The sequence below is a fragment of the Pezoporus flaviventris genome, unplaced genomic scaffold, assembly GCF_033815535.1.
Source record: "Pezoporus flaviventris isolate CSIRO_AGI_PZ_B2104156 unplaced genomic scaffold, CSIRO_AGI_Pfla_v1 ptg000006l, whole genome shotgun sequence".
Classification (NCBI taxonomy): Eukaryota; Metazoa; Chordata; class Aves; order Psittaciformes; family Psittacidae; genus Pezoporus; species Pezoporus flaviventris.
This window is the reverse complement of record NW_026892554.1, coordinates 19,019,251-19,040,277: the sequence shown is the minus strand read 5'-3', so window position 1 is coordinate 19,040,277 and position 21,027 is coordinate 19,019,251. Positions and strand designations below refer to the sequence as shown.

The window sequence follows — 21,027 nt, the reverse complement described above, 5'->3', positions numbered from 1 at the left end:
AATGTCTTGCATTTGTAATGGTCTAAATTGTCCAAAGATGCAGTGGCTCACTAATATCTGAAGCTTTGGGGTCAGAATGTGCTCAACATAGCAAAGAATCAATGTGAAGAAGTGCTCCCTTCCATTGTCATAGAGGCAAACCCTGAATTCCTCTATGAAGAGCTTAAATTAGTCTCAGAAATTCTTATTCTATTTAACATCTATTTCTATCAAAAATAATAATAAATAAATGCTTTCAGGAAGAAGTGACTGGATTAACCGGTTATTCTGCATTACCTTTATTAGAAAGAAAAAAACCCTGAAATAGAATAGTTTCATTATTGCCTAAGTCAAAACATTCAGAAGATGACAAAAGTTTGCTTTCTACACACTGCACTGCCTTCACTCACTTTCACACACTTGTGGCATTTACTTTTATGGTACGATAACCTGTGCAGCTCGTGCCCAGCTCAAGCGAGTCATGAATTTGATTATTGAAAGAATTGGACGTACTGTACTTGAGTGTGACTCCGTGGATTTAAACACCTTTGTTTTTTCAGGTAACTGGAAGGAGCTTAATAAAACATGGGAATAAATATTTCTAGCCTGCTCTGAAGCACAGTCTAGCAGCAGCTCTCTTCGGATGTCAGTTGTCATTCGATACTGAGCTATTAGTTATACTGGTTTTACACCTGAATGGTGTCGATCTGCCCACTGCGATAATCCTACGCTTTGATCTGTACCTTCAAAAAGTGATTGTTTTTGTGACACAAGGTGTTATTACTTTACAAGTAAGGTAGTCTTGCTTTAATGAGCTGCATGTATGAAGTCTGATATTAATCCAGGCTGCCACACGTGAAAGCTGAGAACTCTGAGAAACATCGTTCATGGAGGTGCCTGAGTTCATGTGAACAGAGTGGTTTGTAACCATCCTGCATGCTGTTGACAGGGAGAGCTCTTTCAGCCCTCACAGCATGATAAATGAGTGTGCTTGTTGAACCCTGTAGTTCTCTTCAAGTCATCTGCTAAGCTATGAATGGCTGGCCAGGGGCACACAAGGCTTTGTCTCGCTTCTCACAGGCAGAAGTCTGATACCATGTTTGCTTGTTGCAGTGCAGCAGGAGGACTGCAGGCTGCCTGTGCCTGGATGGAGATGTTCTGCCCCTTCTGTCAGGCCGTGGCCATTTCCAAGTGCAGTGTTAACTGCATTTTGCTCTGCTGTCACATTGAAGGATGTAGGAAATGGTTTGAAGATCTGGTGCACAAAAAAACTAATTTCACAGTTTAACAAAGATGTAGAGCTATAGTAATAGTCATTGTTAGTTTTACATGTTACAAGTGCTTCGCCTTGGTCATAAGACATGAGGTAAATGACAGTGGTAAGGTATACTAGTTCAGTTTGGAAAGCAAGTGTGTACCTGTGAAATCCCACTGAAGTAATTGATATATTTTGTTTAATAACTGAGCATCCACACAGGTTAAGTACACTGAAGCTTGGTAGCAAAGCAGGAGCAGTATCAATGCGTTCTGAGGAAGTCCTTTCTTTTCTTAGCATGGGAAAACTCAAACCCACCAGTTCCCTGTGTAGTTTCAGCCTTATGAGCAGGTTTCTGTTTTCATAAAGAGAGGGAAAAGGTATTTTTAAATGGGTGTTGAGGGATACATCTCAAAGGAGACAAAAATGAACTGGGGTTTCTTATCCTGAACTGGGATGCTTTATGTTCTGTGCTACTACTGATTGGTTAAGAGCTAACTCATCAAGAACTGATTTGCTAGTCTTGTACTACTGAGTCATGCTCAAAGGTGACAGCCTTGTGAGATACCTTAAGATAAGTTCTCCTTTAAGCACATCATGCTGAAATTACAAGGGTAATATTAAAAGGGAGGGGGTAATGCATACAAAATCTGTAAGAATTATGTTACATGTGGAGAGAGCGACACTCATGGTTTGATCACTTGGACAATACATTGAGGAAAAACTGACTGTACTGGGGGTTATACAGGGCCAGCAGCGTAGCAAAGCTGAAGTCAGAGTTACATTTAGAGTTTGCTTAGGTTATTATGCTTCATTTCTTATGTCTAATACTCAGGATTCATTTTGCATTCATATGATTTAAAATAGAAATTTCAGTTACTATTTTGACCAAATATATGTTGCTGGGTTGGATCATGCAGCGATGCTTTACAAAAACTAAATAGTCATTTTCCAGGAAATTTCACAGAGATTTATTTTGTTTTCAGCAGGCATCATATTTCCCTGAATCAGTGAGAGAAATTATAGTTTGTTTTCTGAAAAACATTGTCTGTACATTTTTTAACACTGCACCTTTTACTTTGAATTGTAAGGATCCTTTACCAAAAAGGAAGGAATAACCACAACTGATCGTGGCAATAATCATTTTCAAGTAGAAATTATCTTACAAAGCAGTGATTACTATAGTTCATCATGTGTCCAGCATGGTTGGTTTGAGGGGTGGTGGACAACACATACAGTTTCTGGATAGTCCACTGGTCATTGGAATTGTTACAGGCACTTTTACCTGTCTGTTCATGGATGGTGTAGGTCAATCAAAATTGAGAACAGCTTTAGGAGAATAGCTTTGTTGATTATTTGTCTCTAAATGGTAAGTATGTAGACTTTGAACTGTATTGGGGTGCTTTGTAAATGTGAAAGTTCTGAGGAAATAGAGAAATTCTTATATTTTTTTTTTTTTTAAAAGCTTGAAACAAAGCATTTATTTACAATCCCGTGCTGTGACCCCCTTCCCTTTTCTTGCATGCCATCATGTCGAAACCAAACTATTTCATAATTGAAGTGTTTCTTCTGTGGACAACTGAGATTTTACCAGTATCTTACCTAAACGCAAATTGGTTAATGTGAGAGAAGTAATATTCCCATCATTAAATGGTGCCATTGTAAGTAGTGAATACTTCCAGTGTATTTTAATCAAAAGTTAAGACAGGTTTAGATTTACATGAAGAGTTAAAATCGCAAACCAGGGTTAGTTCATTTAATGTAATGAGTTATGTTGGTAGGGCAGGGCATTGCCTTCATATAGCTGTAAACGGCAGCTTGGAGAAGAGAGAGTACATCAGCTTGGAGTTCATAGTTGTTAGGTAGTAGTTTCTTGTACATAAGGGACAGTATTCTTTTTCTCTCACTAATTATTCTCCAGAATACCCATTATGTGTTCTCTACAGTGTGAAATAATTTATTTTACATTTACTTTAAAGTTTTTCATCATTTTCTTAACCTTTTGTTAAATACTTACCACTGTTGTTTCCTGGGAAGGTGATCCATACTGTAAGATCACATGCTGTAAGATCACATACAGTTGGATGAAATATCATTTCAATTCTTTCTGCAGGAGCACCTCTCATTAAAAAAGTACATTGTGGATATTGTGATTGAGAGTTCTGTTCCTGTGGAACCATTAAAAGATGGAGAGGAGAAACAAAAGACTAAAAAGAAAGCCAAGAAGCTAAAGGCACGGATGAACTCCAGGTAGTACAAATTTCTGTTCAGTTTATTTTTTCTTTGCATTTTGTTCTAAACTTTACCTCTTGTCCTTTAGTATGAGTGCAGTGGAAAGCTGAAAAAAGTGGAAAATTATTTGCTTTGGGAGTGTCTTGAAAATAACACTGATGAGCCTAATTTATGGCCACTTTCTCTGATTGAGAAAGAAAACTGAATATCGATCTGGAGCCCTTGGTTTCACCTGTTAAGAGCTTTTCTCATAATTGAATGCCAGTGCCCTGCCAAAACTGTAGCCTCTTCTAGCATACAATAGCATGTTTAAATTTGTGTAAACCATGCCTATTTTTCTTTCTAGCTATTGATTTTTAAATGAAGTATCAAAGAAAATCAATAGTAATCAACAAATAGAAGGCAGCCTGCTGTAGTGTCAAATCCCAGGACTAAATTTAATCATTTTTTGTTGCCTGTCACAACAAAAAGAAAGTTAAAAATATCTCAAAATGGAAAGTGAGTTGTCAGACCTGCAATTTGTTATTGGTCTAAAAAGTGACATCTGCAAATCAGTTATGATATGCAGGACATCATTATATTATGAACTGGCAGTGTTGGTCTTTATAGCTGAATAGTCCACAGATGAGGTTAATACTCAACTGAATATTATAACTTATTTTTGCCCTTATCTCTAAAAATACTTCTCAGAAGGTAAGAATCATTGTTACTTACGTTCTCTGCCTTGTTTTAAACAAGAAGGGTTACAAATAAGAGAAAAGCACCTGAATGGATTTTTAGAGCTACAGTAAAAGCGGGATATTTTATTAACTCCTAACAGTGCTAATAACAAACACAATACTTTGACAATGTGTTACTGTTTCTGATTGTTCTCCTCTTTGAATGACCAAATCCACTGAGTACCACATTAGAACATGGTGTCAAAACTGGATAACATGTTCTTCCAGTTTCTGATTGCTCGAGATAAGAGTTATTCATATTACCTGTTGATTTAATGCAGATACTGGGGCCCACTTTAGTTCTTTCTCAAGAGCTGCTTCTGTTGAATTTGGTCAAAGATTTGTCAGACCTAGAAATAGAAGCTCAAATCATAATTTGTTGGCACTGTTAAAACTTTCCAGAACATTTTGAATTCTTATGTGTCAGGCTGCTGGGTGAGTCAGCATATTCATCATCAAGAATTGTAATTAAAACAGCAATAAAGGGGCATCGTTTTACAAAGGTGATAACACTGTTGAAAAATACAGTGAAAGTTTCAAAATCTAAGAGGACTTATATCGGCAAGACATGACATTCATGTTCATTAAGCTTGGGTTTAGTTTTAACGGGTGACTAAACTTTCAATGGCATTACTGTCCTGGAAGAGAACTGAGAGTTAAATCGCAGATTTCACCATGAGTTTTCTAATGTTAACACTAAAGACTTACTAATAGAAGTGTGCAGTAGCAGTATGAAGCAAAGGTTCTCCCATTGAATTGCAAACAAAAAATGGATGGGGGGTTGGTGGAATCCATTTTGCAAATTAATTTTAGCCGTGCAAGTCTTGCCAGTCTTCTACAGTTACTAAAATTGACACTTGAGTAACAGTAATAGCCCCGTGCCTGGATCCTGCAGGTAAGCTTGGTTTTCATGTTCAGAAAATGAAAGGGGATTATCTTAAGTTGTGTGGCTAAAGCAATTAAAGCAATAACCTCAGAGTTACAATATGAAATACTAAATAAAGTAATTTAAGTAATATCTACTGTGTTTCTGCCCAGCAACTTAGACAGTACTACCACCAGATGGTGGGGAGTTTACTGCTCAAAATCCATTCAGAACTTAGGTGGAATATATGGTTACAGTACTTTATTTGGGATGATTTGAAGGTGAAGAGTATTTGATGTTGATTAGTCACAGAGTTTCCCAGGTGTTAACATATTATCTGCAAACCATGGTTTAGTACATGCTTACAACTATTCCTCTTCTCTAGAAAAAGCAATAGTTATAACAAACTCCCTTATACCTCGAGCCCTGAAATGATACATTCATTTTGGTTTGTAGGAAGCTGTGAAACTTGAAAAAAGCATAACTGCATCCAGATAGGTTCCTGTTGCACTCCTGAGTTTCTAGATCTTAAATCACTATTACAGTATCAAAGCAGTGAAGGGCAAAGGTGAATGAGGGGACAAATTGTGATCAATGGGTTATTAGATACGTTGAGAAGTTTTGTTAGTCTTCTTAATTATATTTATAACCCTTAGCCATTAAACTGGTGCTATAGTAATGACTGATATATAGCTAAGTAAATTATCTTGGGCTAACCTGGATGTGCTGCTAGCAGAAGAATACTTTGGTGCCCATGTGGCAAAAGCAGGCTTGATGAAAGCTTACCTCAAGCAATAGAGGGGTAGTTACCAGCTAGGAAGTGTATACACTTGAGATGTGCTGTGCAATGAATTTATAGCGCTCCAGTCATGTTCATTTAATAACAGATATTTTAGGTGATTATTCATGTTTGACTGACTTGTCTGTACAAAACTTAAAGCTGAAATGTGTTGTTTCTGGCTAAAAGGCAGGAAAGAAGGCACAAGGTTAATAAAGAAATCTCACCTTCATGTTTAATACTAAATTCAGTTGTGATTAATAGCTTTATTAATGATCCACAAATCAGAGCTAGTGGTAATGTAACAATATTTGCATGTAGCATAAGTTGTATAGGTTAAGCAAGCCAAAGGGAAATGTGAATAGCTTTGGATAACTTGATCCACTTGGGTGAACAGAAAATACAAAGAATCATTTAGTATGTGTATCTGAGAGAAACAGTAGGATTTAAGTCATTAAACTGTTTTCTTTGCAGCGCAGCAATGAACATGTTTTCCACTGGAAGCCATTGTCAGAATCTTAGTTTTGAAGAAACAAATTGGACATTGGTAGAGCTGACAAGAATGTCAGCTGACAGCAGTTAATATGCAAAATACCTTGATCATTAATAGCAGACACCATTTTTATGCATGAAGGTTTCCTTGGGGCAGCCTTATCTTCTACTTGTGTCCTGAAGGGGTTTGGCACTTTGCTCTTGAACTTGTTACTGGTGCTCTTGGTCTTAGAGACACAGGGATCCTGAGCCTTATCACTGATGTAGCCCAGTGTGCCAGTTCGGTGTTCTTCAGGTGTGTGTACAGGCTTTTGTGTAGAATATTCCAAGCCGTGAAGGATGTTGTCCCTTGTTCATCTGAGAACACAACCTCAAGAGGCTTGAGCAGCGGATCTCCCCTAAGTCCCCAGAGATGGGGTTTGCATCTGAGAAGTCTTTGTTTCAGAATCATAATGGAAAGAGCAATTTTAATGGATCAAATGTTTTAAACAGTTAAATGCTTTTAGTGCCTGCTGGATGCTGCTTCATCACAGGGCTCTGTCTCTGAGAACTGATTGTTTCTGCATCAGTGTAGTGTCTGGATTCATTTTCCTTTGTGTGTGTATGTTGTTAAAGAAAGGTTATGGTGTTACCACTGTGAATTCTGGTTTGGTGGATGAGCTGGTCGTGATTTTCACCTGTTGGCACAGGCTGGCTGGAATCAAACCAGGCAGTGATAAAAGGCCTGTCTCCCTCTTCCTGCTTTTTGGCATAAGGCCAGTGTAAATAATACTTTTAGGGGGCTAAATTGTTCTGTGTTTCTGTTTCCAGCAGTAAAACAGTCATTCCTGGAGGTATTGTGCTGTATGCCTAGCAAGGTTCTTTATGTTACAGTACAATCATTAGTTACATTAAAAATGCTCCTGTACCTGTAAATATAACGAATGATTTATATAGTAATTATAATATCTGTGATGCATAATTTCTGTTCTGAACTGAATATCTAAATGTGGTAATTTTATAATCAGCAGTAGCTTACTTCAGTTGTTTATATCACTTGTATCATTTTCTGCCATTTGGGAAGTCAACTTAAATGCAGCATTTGTGTACTGATGTTATTCTGAAATAATAGTATTAGCCATAAATCATTAATGGCCAATAGTTAAGCATCGGTATGGATTACGACAGGGCAGAATTGACAGAAATGCTGTGTGTTAGTATGAAATTAGAAAACCCCAAAGGTTAGAATTATCTCTCTGGTACAAATACTGTGCTCTTTAGACAATAGTCAATAATAATGCATGTTTTTTCCTCCAGGGCGAAGGAATATGAGAGTTTGATGGAAGCAAAAAATGCTGTCTCTGATTCCCCATTTAAAGCCAAGTAAGCATTTAACTTTATAGATCTTAGGCATAGCCATTTTTCTCCTGTCTGTAGCAGAAGTGCGTCTGAAATTTCCAGTGGAGCAGGTGTGGTAAGGTTCCTGCTCAATACAGGGCATACTCCTGTCTCGAATTACAGCGAAGTTCCTAATACAAAAGGTCAGACCTCACAAATGCAGTTTTTTCTGTAGACACTGTATATCTTTAACCGTGTGAGATGCAATAGTTAAGAAACCATGCGCTTTTCCTTTTCTTACCTGGAAACTAGCAGGTGTCAGCTTTGTACCTGTAAGACTGATGGTGAAAATTTGGCACTGGAATTTGGGGACTGATAATCTTTGTTTGGCCTCCAGTTAGTCAGAAACAAAGGTTCATATGGTGAAAGCGCAGATACTTTAATGCACAGATGTGTTAATCTGCCACTGAGTTTTTTAAAGAACAGGCCGTTTTATTGTCTAGGATAAGGCACAGATGAAAACTGTTGCATGGTAATATTAAAACAAGACCTATTATTACTGAAAAATTCTTCTTTCCTAGTTTGAAAATTGCTTATCTGATTGCATTCTGATTCCATTAGACCTGTTTGGCAAAAGATGCAGATATTTGGATTCCCAAAAAGCTGTAGATAAGGTCTATCACTAGCGATTTTGAAAGAGACTGTATAGCTGTAGTGTAAGTGGAAACCAGTTAAAAAACTGAAAAGAAGCGGAGTGTATGATCTGTCCTTGCGGAATGGGGAGTTACCTGTTGATTTCTGCATTCATGCGATGTTCAGCATACTCACAAGTTACTTGGAAGAAGAGGGCAAGCAGTGAGGTAACACAGTTTGATGATGATGCAGAGATATTCAGGATAGTAGAGGCAAGAGCTGATACTGAATAATAATTTTGAAGGGAGTGACTCAGCAGTAGCATGGCAGGCAGGTGAAATCCAGTGTTATTAAGGGCTATGCAATGGACAGGGAGGGCATAACTCAAATGTATCTTTGCATACAAAGCGTGGGCTTTGAACTTGCAGAAGTGATAGGTACTTCCAGGACAATACAGTTCAGTACTTCCAGCAGTTCAAGGATATCCATTCTTTAAATTCTTCAGAAAGGAGCAAAAACAGAACAAAGGATGTCTTTATGCCTGGGTCATTATGTCTTTTAAACGCTATGTGCAGTTCTGGTTCTTGGTCTCATAAAGGATATGCTAGAATTGTTAAAGGTTCAGAGAAGGCAGGAAAGGAAATCGGTAATGATTTCTAATATAACCTCCATATCAGGGATTAAGTAAACTAATACTTCTCATGCTGGAGAAAAATGTGATAATGGGAGGATATGCTACAGAGATCTGTGAGGTTATAAATGACATGGAAAAGATGGATGTTGATTGTTTGCTGTCCCTCCAGGTACCGGAATGAGAGAGCACAGAATGAACATGAACACAGGTTCAAAAGAAAACAGGCAGTGGTTCTTAATGCAGTGCACAGTGAGATGTATGGAACTCACTGACCAAAACCACACAGGTGCTAACAGTTCACCTGCAGTTCTAGGAAACTGCATCCAGCCCAAGAGATTCCTAAGGTGAAAATGGGCAAAGAAACAAATTAGTAAAGAGGATTATGCTTGCCCTGTTCCTAATTTTCCTGAGACATCCATTTATAGTCTGCTGTTCAACGGGATGGTAGGCAGATGGTTCGCCTTCCTTGTGCTCATGAAGTCTGTAGCAGGTCAGTCAAGAAGCTGTGTCTCAACAGTTGGATTCAGAAACCTTTATTCTAAAATTATGGTGACTTTTAGAGGAGGGTATTTGTCTTCAGACGGAGGTAATAACTTGTACCAGATCTCTGTTTTGTGACTGCTCCCATCACTCATAAATCGCTGATATAATTGAGAGCATTTTTTAGAAGTTGCTGTTGAATTAAGATGTTCAGGTCCTTGCTGTTCACCCTCCTTGGTTGTAATACAGTGTCTTTCACATGGGCTTTTCAATGGCTCGAAAAACTGCTTCTGAATCTTCGTCTGTATTTTAAAATAACAAGAATCCATCATTGCGGTTTGACATGGGAGGGTGAAACCTCTCCACCAGATGGCACACCTGCATAAACACGCTGCGGAGAAGGTTCTGTCCTTGGCTTCAGTTCTCACTTCAATTTTCAAGATTAATTTCATGGCAGATTCAGACTTCTGGATTTGTAGCTTCTGTTTTTTGCTTTTCTTTGCTACCGGAGTATAAAAACTTAGGGTCTAGTTGTCAGAAATTAGAAATGTGTGTGATTGAGTGACTCTGACCCACTGGTAAGTTGTAGTGCTTCCCCTTTAGTTTCTTTTTAACTTTTGGTACTCAGTGATGTGGTCACTCGTGTTTCAGTGCAGTACAGCAGAAACGCAGATTCATTTATTTTTATTCTTTTAATTATTATTTTTTTTAATCCCTTGACTGATCCTGAATTCGAAGCTTTCATTTCCTCTTACTTAACAAAATGCTTTCAGGCAGAATCTTCTGGTTTATCTGCTGTCCTGTTTTCCTCATTATTTCCTCTGTTAGGGCAGTATCCTTTCAGATGTGAACTAGTGTGATGGCCATTGTGTAGCTCACTTTCATCACAGATCTGGGAGATGTCTTTGGCAGTCATCATGTAGAACCCTGGTGCTCTAGCAGATGCTTACATCTGAGTTTTCAAAACATAGTCAGGTATCACAGTTACTGTTATTTCCAGAATTACACACCTTTTTACCTGCCATGCGGGCTCAAAAGGGAAGGAGGTCAGGGAAGGGAAGCCTTGTCTCTTTCTGTAAGGGAAAGGATGGGAGGGCAAGATACTTCATGAGGCAAGAGTTTTAGCCCAGCCTGGATCTGTTTACATCGAAAACCGCATTCCTAACACAGGAAAAATTAATAGAACACCATTTTAACAGCACTGCATACAGGATCCTGCTTAACCAGGAACAGCAGGAAGAAGAATCAGCTGAAAGAAACAAACAGTAGTAGATCTCCACTAAAATACTGTTATGCTGAGAAGCTATGAAAATTGACTATTGCCTTTTTAGCCATAACACAGTGTACTGTACTGTGGGCTAATATTGAGAATTGCTGTACATTGCTGACCAAGAGAGCAAACCGTTGCTAGTACTGGGAATCTGGAAAGCTCTCAGGAGCTGTAAAGTTATTGGGAAAAGTCATATCACAGAAGGAAGGGGTTAAAAACTGAGAGTGTGAAATGTGTTCTCTGTGTCAAAACAAACAGAAGTCCTTTCTGTTTATCTTGAAGAAGGAGTTCAGATTGGAATGGAAGGCTACTAACAAATACAAAATACTTTTTAACTTAGTGCTCTGTGAATTCAAAAATGAAAAGTTTTTGGGTTTGTTCTTGGGTTTGGTTTTTTTTCTCCCATTTAAAATGTGACACAATTGGTAGGCTTATTTATTTGTTTAACACAAGCAAATGTATCTTAGAATGAAATAGTTAATAGCTTTGTTTTATGCCTCCTTGCTTATGCCACATTTCTTTACTCGCTCCTCTCTCCACCGCCTAAGTGTGTCTTCTAAACAACTAAAACCATTTATGGAATGCAATTTCTTATCTGATTTCGGTAGTCATGTTGTCAGTTGTTACAGAAGAAAGACAGAACCCAGAATTAGTCTTTGGCAGGTAAAAAGCCTTTTTAGATCACCTTTAAGATTAAGCCACCATAGTATTATGAGACCACTGGTTTCCTGCTGCAGCTGATAGATTGTTTCAGTAGTTCTTATTATTTTAAGGTTTGAAGATTTATAAAACCTTTTGCACTAAGGAAGCACTGATCCAAGAGCTTTCCAAGCTTTACATTGGTAATACACTAATAGAAATAAGCAGACAGTGTTTATCCTGCTTTGATAGACATGGTATGCGTACCCTTTTCAGTTTCAGAGTGCTGCATCTGATTTCTGAGTGGGATTGTAAGCAGCTCAAAGTAGTTCTTTTTTAAAACCAAGAGTTTTAGATGATGTCTGGAACAGTTTTCTTTCTTTTTAGTATCTGTTAAATTGTGTCCCCTAAGGGCAGAATAATTCCAAATACTGCCTTATTTGATAGGTGTTTCAGTCTCTGAACTATTTCATGTGGCAAGAGGGACTTCCAAGGAAAAGGGCCAGGGACATTCTCACCTGGTAGCAGCAGTTGTTCCTGGCCTCTGTCCACTCTTCATCAACTGGTTGGTTACTGGTAGCACTTAGGTAATTTGTTAAATGCTGGTGGACTCTCAATGGCTTTGTACTATTAATCAGCATTCTCTAGGGACTGATCTTGGGGTCATTATTTAGTGTCCAGTCTGTTAAGTTGGCCTGTCAAAAGGTGTGTTGGTGATCACTCTTCTTGTTTGCATTAGAGCATTTTTAAAAGGGAAGGAAAATGTTTTCACAAAGGTAGAGTGTAATTTACATCTGCGTAGTATCTTCTTATCCAAAGGTCATAGATTCAGTGTTAAAGCAATCTGCAGGAGGCAAAGTGTAGTTGTCATCCTTTAGTACAAGCAGGGAAACTACGGGAATAAATTAAACCCTAGTCTAAAACCTTAGCCAGTATCCCCTTATGCAATAAGGAATTGGGGTTTTTTTTTGCATCTGTGTGTATTTTTTTTTTTTTACTTACTCTTTCTTTAAACTATGTGAAGGGATATCAGCTAGTATGGAAATAGGAACCACTGCTATCCTGAAAAAGGACTGCAGCGCAAGAAGAGGAGAGTTAGGAAATGAAAAATTATATCCTGTAAGAGTCTACTGGAGAGAAGATGGGAATGTGGTGTGGGGTTTGTTCTTGCAGAGCCTCAACGCTAACTGCATTTAACAGTACAGCTTTTTCTTATTTTCCTTAGGGTATATCAGTGCCTTTCCAAGATAAACTTAACCTTGTCGGGGTTTTTTTTGGTGTAGTAGGCTAGGGTCCAGCTAGGCCAGTTATAAGATACTGTACCAAAATACTGATAACTGGAAAAAAATCTGAAGCTGGAAGTATTTGTGCAAAATTCAGTTTCCAAACAGCTGTGTGAACTACAGGAGAGCTGGAGTGTAAGTAAAAGAAAACTTAGTTAAACTTCCTAAAGATGAAGCAGTGCTTCACGATTGGGTGAACAGTAGGTTTTGTCTGCAGAGAATTGCAGATATAGGAATTCAATTAAATAAATGCAGAATTTGTCATCATTTTTCAACCAGCTTCCATTTCCCAAGCCAAAGAAGGTGTGTGAAGCTGCAGATGGACGTGTTTAATGTCTAGCAGTGTCTGGGACTGTGTCAGGATGCAGAATGGTGTTTTCCATTGCGTGGCTAGAGCAAGGGGAGTGTGCCACGTGTGCCACTGGGTACGTTTGTTTGGCTGTGGGGAGTCAGGCAGTAGGGAATGCTGTGGGAGCTGCACGTTGAGTTAAGGGGATAGAGCATAACTCCGGTTCGGGCTGGGCAGGAACTGCCACAGACTTCCCCAGTTCTCCCCAGGCACAGGCTGCATAGGGAAGAATCGGGACTGTGTGTCCAGCTGGCATCTGGCCGCCCTCGGCAGGAACGTGCAGGAGGAGAAACCGCTCCTTCCGTACAGGAACTGCCCAGAATCCAGCACTCTGCCCAGTCGGACTAATCCTTCCTTCCATACATTCACTGTACAGCCAAGAAATCATGGATTTTAATGTGGGAGTGCTGAAATACATTGATGTTCCTATTTCAGGCTTTTTTTTCTGGAGATGAAATGTGGGCTATAAATATGAACAGATCTTTTTCCCTTAGCCTATAAAATATATTGAACCACCTAAAAATATTTAGCCCACATGAAAAAGAGAACCTTACTTCAAACAATACTTTGTTTTAATTTTGTCTATATATTTGCTGTATAAACCTTTAATATGAATATTCCTCACTTTCCCATTGGCAGTGCAAACAGATAAGATAAAGTATTCGTATTTATATATATTTCTATTTGCTGAATATTTATTTAAGTTGACACTATGGTAACATTCCAAGACCAGTCAGTGCCTATGTCCTTTCTGGTATTTCTTCTGCATTTTGAAGTATCTGTTGTGGCAGTATTAAAATCTTATTTAAGGAGATGTCAACAACTTTAGATAAAAAGTCATTAACTTTCCCTTTTACTTAGCCCAGAACATTTCCAGTTATTTATCATTCCCTGCATTGGAGGAATACAAATTGGGGGACCGAAGGGAGATTAACTAATTGTCTTGAAATGTTTGGATTTGGACTCAGCAGTATTTCCACATAGTCGCTGGATCAGGTGTTGATACCATGCTCTATCAGTCTGCATCGCATACAAAGAGTGTACAAGGAGTACAGCATGTACAGCGAGTTTTCTCTTTCCAGATCGTCGGTAACGATGATAAATTCTATATCCAAGAACAAGTCATCTTGCGTAGATTTCTAGTGCTTTGAAACAGTCAGAAAGTTATTCCTATGCCTCTGACAGTGCCAAGAAGTCAGTATAAGGGATATTAAATTAAAATGATTTCTCCAGGGTTTGCTCAGTGGGAGGAGGGAGTTTTTACTTCCCTTCCCCCTGTGATCACATAGCAAATGTTACCCTTTTTTTTGGCAGAGGACCAACATACAGCAGGATAAGGGGATGTAAGAGGTAATTTTTAATGTGGCAGAACCAAAAATGTGTTCTTCTTGTTTCTTACTGTGTGGTGCCAAGCACACCCTTAGAAATGTTGGGTTTTGGTGAAAGTGTCCAAACAGGCTTTCAGAAGAAGTGGAGAGCTGGAGCTTTTCCTGGAGAGGGAAGCTGTTGTACAGCAGTTTTAACTGAGGACACAATCCCAGCGGGAATTGTCACTTGCGTAGCATCTTTGAAGAGAAAAAGGGGAATTTGTCAACAGAAGTAACAACGTAATATGGTTACTTTCTATTTGAGTAGTGTTTTGATAAACCTGACACATTTTGTATGTGGATGCCTGATGTAGATTAGGAAAGTCCCTTTCTTTATCCCTGTGGTTAATCCTAGTTGAATGCTATTCCTCTGATGTTAAATGAAGCCAAATGGAAACCTGTCTTGCTGTCTTCTATCAGATGAAGTTACAATATGGTGTGGTGGTTTTTTTTTCAGTGCTTTATATATGCTTTAATCATGGAATTTGGGTAGATGTTTCAGAGAGAAACTCTTTTGTGCTTAATGCATTAGGATATTGCCAAGGCAGTTGCCATTGTCAGTGACATTCTATGAGGATACCTGAGATCCTCTGCTTCTAGATCATCTGTCTGGACTGCAGCAATTTGACTTTCCAGTGGTGCTGCAATCCACTCCTTACTCTCAGCAGAGTTAGTGGTCATCTCTTATACTGTCCAAGTCCTCCAGTTACTTGTGTTTTGGCTTTTCATTTTGTTTCCCATTTTAGCTCATGGCTTTCTGCATTAGACAGAGGTTTCCTCCAACCTCATTGCCCGCAGAGGAAATAGCAGCGCAGAAAATCTCATCAGGACGTAATCTCCCTTTATTTTTCTTGTCATAGAAGAATTCTGGCTGAATATCAGTGGATTCAGCTGACCAGATGATAAGAAGTCCAAGACTCAAAATTCTGCAAATAATTCTTATTTGTACTTTAAAAACATATGTGTATTTTTAGAGTCTCTTGAAAGCTTTTAACAAAGCCCTTAATATGTAAAAAGAAGAGGTGTAGGATACCTGTTTCCTGTGATTAAGTGGAAACTCTATTCTTGCCCCAAATGAGTATTCTGATCTTATTTTTTTACTACATGTGACTATTGTGGTAGATTCCCCAGGCATTCCATCCTTTCTCTTCTCTCAGAGAGTAGTTGATGTAATTTTCTCTGTCATTACTCCGTGGTCACTTTGTGAATGCTTCCTGGCCCTTTTACACTGATGATCTCCCATTTTATGATAGGCATTGAATATCCTTCCCCTCTCTCTTCCTTGTGGTAAAGCTATGTTTGCTTCAAGTCACAACAGTGTTTTTCCCACTCATACTGATCAATTACCAGCTTGGTCCCACTTCCAGTAGAAGTCACTGAAAAGATCGAACCAAAGGTCCACCAAGCACTGAGCCTGTCATTTAAGAGCAGCCACTAGCAGATATTAAGGCAATGATTGACAAATACATGGGAAGTAGTGAACGTAGTTCCTTGCTCTTTCTCTCAGTCTCCAGTTAAGGGACTTCAGCATTTTAATCATGACCCTTAATACATCTACAGATGTGGAAGTCTGCATCTGAGCTAGCTACTGTCTTCCCATTCAAGGTAAAGAAGGATATACTATGAGTGTGCTTGGACTGCTTTTTTTATACTTCAGGATGAGCTGAATGGTGCCTCGGAACTGCACATTTCTCCTCATTGCCTAGCAGGAGAGCATAGGTGAATAGCTCAGAGGTAGGCATGTAAAACTGAAATGAATCCTAACTCACGTGTGGTTGTATCACTCCCACCTCTGCGTTTTGGTTTCACTACTGACCCTTGTTAATTAAATGCCCTTTCTGAGGTAGTCTGCAAAGTCACTACCTTTCACTTATTCAAATAACCGTAAAGAGCCATTTCTTTTATGATGCCTATAAGAAATTAGCCAAGTAGTCTGCTGTTCTTTTTCCCTTACTCATCGCAAGAGTGAACTACTCGGCTAAGTAGGAGAAAGGGTTGAGTGATGGAAGGAAAGTAGGATAAAACCATGTTGAAAATGTAGATGGCGGAAACTAGCAGGATGAACCGTGGAGAGTAGGGAAATGAATTGTATTGAGCAATAGAAACAAACATGTTGCTAATAAAGAAGCATCTTCGTGGCTGTACTGTTCACACTATTTCTGTGCCATTTCCCTGAAAAAGTAAACGGTGAAATATCAGACACTCCAAGCTGACTGTATCTCCTTGTATTGCATATTTTACATGCTGTTTAGTATTGGCAAATCTAGTACTTCCACTCAGATTTTCATGATTGCTTTATTGAAATTCAGTTTGCAGTGTTTGATTCCAAAGATGAAAGTTCTCATTCTCAGGAGAGTTTTTCCTTTAACTGCTCTTTGTTGTCTGTTTAATATTGAAGGTTACAACGATTAGCAAAAGACCTTGTAAAGCACCTCCAAATGCAGGACAGCTGTTCGCTGGGGAACAACAAGGTTCCTGCTCTGGACAGGACTTTGGGAGAGATCTCTCGTATTCTGGAAAAACAGGTATTGTAATTATTACTGTATAACTTATGATTAACCTGAACTGTGTTGCCCTCAAATGTCACCTCTTTGGATTTGGGAATGTGTTGGGATATGTTGGTAAATACATGACCTTGGTGTAACAAGCACTGTCTGCTATTGCGCTTTCCTGTGGTGACTGAAGCAGTGGCTGCTTCTCTTTAGACATCAGATTTTATATAGGCAGTCTTGCAGAAGTGCTGAAAACATGCTTGAATGATGCTGGATTATCTGGGTAATGACTTCATTAGGGAAGTAGTGGAACCCATTATTATCATTAGGGTTGTTTTTAACCTGGGCCTTTTCAGTCATCCAATTTATAGTGCATACCCACAAACAGCTTTTACAAGGGGCCCACACAATTAGCAGAGAACAGAGGGAAGAATTGAAACAGCTTTGCTGTCACAGCCAGTGTATTGTGGTGTTATGGCTGAGCCTTGAAGGAGCACAGGTCTGTTGAGTTTTCCCTGAGTACAACTAAGCTGGTAGGTCTGTAGGATGAAGTTGTTATGTGCATATGTATGGGATATTTCTGTTTTGATCTTTTTCAAAGTGCTGTGTTTGTACAGCGTGTCTTGGTTCATGGTAAATATTGGGGATTTTTTTAATTGATAGCATAGCATTTGCATCTTTTTTACTGTTTCATCATGGTCACTATGCTGCCAGAGTGCTTTGTGTCTTGTAATGGGGTTTTATGCTCCATTAGGTTGAGCTTTCAAATGGAACATTATGTTTCTTTCTCTCTTTAACCATTAGAAAATACTTCTCTTTTGTATCTGTAATCATGAAAATGAGTTCTCAAGAGAAACCAAATTAATGAAATCTGAGGAGAGGGTTGCATCATTGTGGTTCCGAGTTGGTCTCTGTGAAGATGAGTGCTCTGCTTGATGCTCTCCACAGCTTGGTCAATATGGAACATAATTGCTAATAGCATGTGCTTTTAAATACTGAACGCTGCCTCAGATGCATATTCAGACATGTGTTCTGCTAGAAACTTTCAGCTGCTGATCAAGCTTAATAGTGTTTTTAAAAGGGTGATGACATTTTCAGATCTTTGCAGTGTGTTTGTTAATTATTGAAAAATTCATGATTTATTTCAAAATACAGAAATAATGTTGTTGGATGAAGCCTAGAAAAAGGTACATTTATTTTGAAAGTTACCTGAATTATTATTGGAAACTGGTTTGGGAAGTGGTGTTATATCCAGCCTCTCAGCTGTAGATATTTTCTGACATTTTATTTTTAAATGAGCCATGAATTACAGCTAAATGGTAATCATTGATTGTTCATAACATTTTACTGCCTGTGAAGTCTGCAGTGGGGAACGAAAAGATAAATTTGGTAGTATTAAGTAGACATGCCTTATTTTGTTGTTGATTTGGAGTTTCACCCCCGAAACATTGCTCAGCCAGTAGTGAAGTACTATTATATCCGAGTGTCCTAATCAATAAGGTCAGAAAATATTGATTTCAATAGCTGTCACTGTGTTTACAGCACAGATCATACGTAGTCATTTATAGAAGTGGATAGTAATTCTCTTGTTAACTTGGGAGTCAGGAAATCAGCAGACACATCTTACATGTCAATGGGCGGTGAAAAGAATCTTGATGGTGTCAGTCATCGAGTGGGAGGAGGAGACTGACACTGTTAATTGAATTTCCCTGGAGAGCATAAAAATATACCATAATGTGGAGGGAGGAATGAGGGAGTGGGAACCACACAAGCTGTCAGTGTGTGTGAGCTGATAACATTGATTTACCCTTGCTAATGGCCTGGGTTGAATAAAGAATTGCCCTGAGGGAGGACAGAGTTCACTACAATAGATCCTTGCCACTTACTAGAAATTCTTCAGGCTCAGGAAAAGTCGGGCAAAAGTATTAGAAAATAGAATTGCTCCAAACCCCTTCTTTTTTCAGTCATACTGTGCAACACTGCATTTTTCTTTTGTTGGTAGTTTACACTGACAGAAAAATGTATTTATACAGTCTCACCAGGAAATAAAGATTTGGTTTACAATCAGTGAAATAAAATGCTGAGCTGCTGTTGGTCACAGTAAGTAAGGAAAATAAATACCATTACATTTCCTGACAAGAAGAAAGGGTTATTCAGCTCATTAGAAGTTCCATGACTGTGCTAGAACAGCATTAAAGAATGGGGGTGTATCATTTATGCAGATTTCAATCATAGAAAAGCCACATAGGAAAAATGGGCAGCCCTGCCCCACTAGGCTTTAGATAGAACAGATAGAATCAAATCAGACTTTTTGGAAGTAATCTGTTGTGTTTCATGGTAATGAACAAGGCTTTTTCTCACTTCTGAACTTCTTTTATAATGTGAGAATGTTCTAGGATGAGGTATGCTTGATTTTTGTGGTCAGACTTGCTTTTGTTTGGCAGGCCTTCCTGCTCTGCTGGACATAAGTGGTCTGCACTTGGGGCTAAGTCATTTCACCAGTATAGCAAGAAGAGTTTGTTTAATCTAAACAAAAAGGTTTTTATGAATCTTTTAGATACTTGAATTTGAGAGATCTGTCTCTCAGGCAGGGATAGCTCTTAACCACTGTACTTTTTGAAGTCCTGTCTGTTTGCTGGAGCACCTTACCTGCTTCTCACGAACACAGAATTCATAGGCTGCTGCTGGTTCCCATGCAGGCAAAAATCTATGACTTTCACTTTAAATCTGATGTATGATTTGAGTGCTAATAAATGAAAGAGGAGTTGCTCTGCTTCCCTTCAAGTGGTTGTTAGATCTCCAGACGCTTCTGGATCTGTACATGTTGGCTTACATTGGATGAAGCTCTACAAGCACTAGAAGTATTGAACCCTCTGCCAGGAAGGCATTTGCCAAGTAAGCAAGTCAAAGTGCAGGTTTTGAGGATCAGAGATGGAGTATGCCCATTAACTGCATGCAGCCTGTGGTTCACGTGCATTTTAATTAAGTAAACATTAAAGGTACCACAAAGTCATAAATCACAACGTAGTTCCAGTTTTAAAGAGATTTGTACCCCTCAGGTCATGTGTCCTTGCTTTCGCTAGTAACATCAAGCAGGAGGCTCAGATCCTGATGGTGTGCCGTCCTCAAGGTGTGCCTACAACATGGACTGCTCAGGTGCTTGTTTGGATGGGCTCTTGACTGCTGGAAGGCAGTCCTTGGGTTTTGTGCAGTCTCTTGTCCTGTCCAGCAGAAGTCCTAGCAAGAAGATAGAGTCACTTTCACCTCTGCTTTGTTTAAAAGTATATCAAAACCCCAAACACATGCAGAGACACAACAGCAAAATGCATGCAAGTGTTACAAGAAAGGCCTGGCCTGGTGTTGGCAGATAGTCATGCGGGACTCTTCAGGCTCTGAATAAGATTGATAACACTCGGTTTAAGATCTCCCATGAATGGGCCTTTGATGCTAAAAGAACTCCTGTATCCTCTTAAAGAAGGCAGTGCTGATGTTTGAAACTGCAGGGTTAAAGCAGTTTTTCTGCCTCAGTTCTTTTGTTTTTATACATGTTCGTTCTTTGATGGGACTAATTGCACACATCCATCAGTGAGGGCAGCAGTGTGTTTCAGCTGTGCAGGGATTAACTGCTCGAGTTTGACTGGAACATGCATACAGAGATATCCTGTGATAGAGAACACTTCCAGAAACCAGTATATTTAAAGCTGTCCGTCCTGTTAGCATGACTACAGGTACAGTTTGAAGTTGCTTATGCTTATATTATTTCTCTCCCTCAGTGAAGATTTACTAATTAAAATCCTGAAATAGTTTTCTACTGCACAGACATTAGACATCATGCTGGCTGAAGCCCATACGTTTCTAAGGCTGTGAACCTGACTTGAGTCAGAGGTTACTGCCTCTGAGGTGGTCATCCTTAGACTTGCTGACAGAACATAACTTCCCTAAAGGTCTTCCCAAATGTTATAGAGGGTTTTTTGTGGGGATCCAGGTTTTAAAAGTCCTTTTCCGATGTGATTTGACAGAAGATCTTACGGATACACTCCTAAAGAGAGGGCTGCGGCTATAGGGGAAGGTTTAGTAAATGTCCAGCCTAAGCAAACCTTACACCTTAAGCTCCATGTCCATCATTAGGCACAGAGCCCTAACAAGCAGGATTCCACTGGTTCTGGTGTTCAGAAAACATGCTATAATTTTGTACAGTTGAGGGTATCTGTGCCATTAATCTCCTTTACACTCCCTAGGTGCT

The 21,027-nt window shown here is 39.0% G+C and overlaps 1 protein-coding gene across 1 annotated transcript in view; it reads left to right on the top strand.

Annotated features, from left to right (window-relative positions):
• The window catches only part of SCAPER (S-phase cyclin A associated protein in the ER), a 146,715-nt gene that overhangs the window by 59,617 nt on the left and 66,071 nt on the right, over positions 1 to 21,027 (top strand). The window contains exons 21-23 of the mRNA XM_061447266.1: positions 3,348 to 3,484; positions 7,617 to 7,682; positions 16,691 to 16,817. Of these exons, the coding sequence (XP_061303250.1) occupies positions 3,348 to 3,484; positions 7,617 to 7,682; positions 16,691 to 16,817 (330 nt within the window). The remainder of the gene's footprint in view (positions 1 to 3,347; positions 3,485 to 7,616; positions 7,683 to 16,690; positions 16,818 to 21,027) is intronic.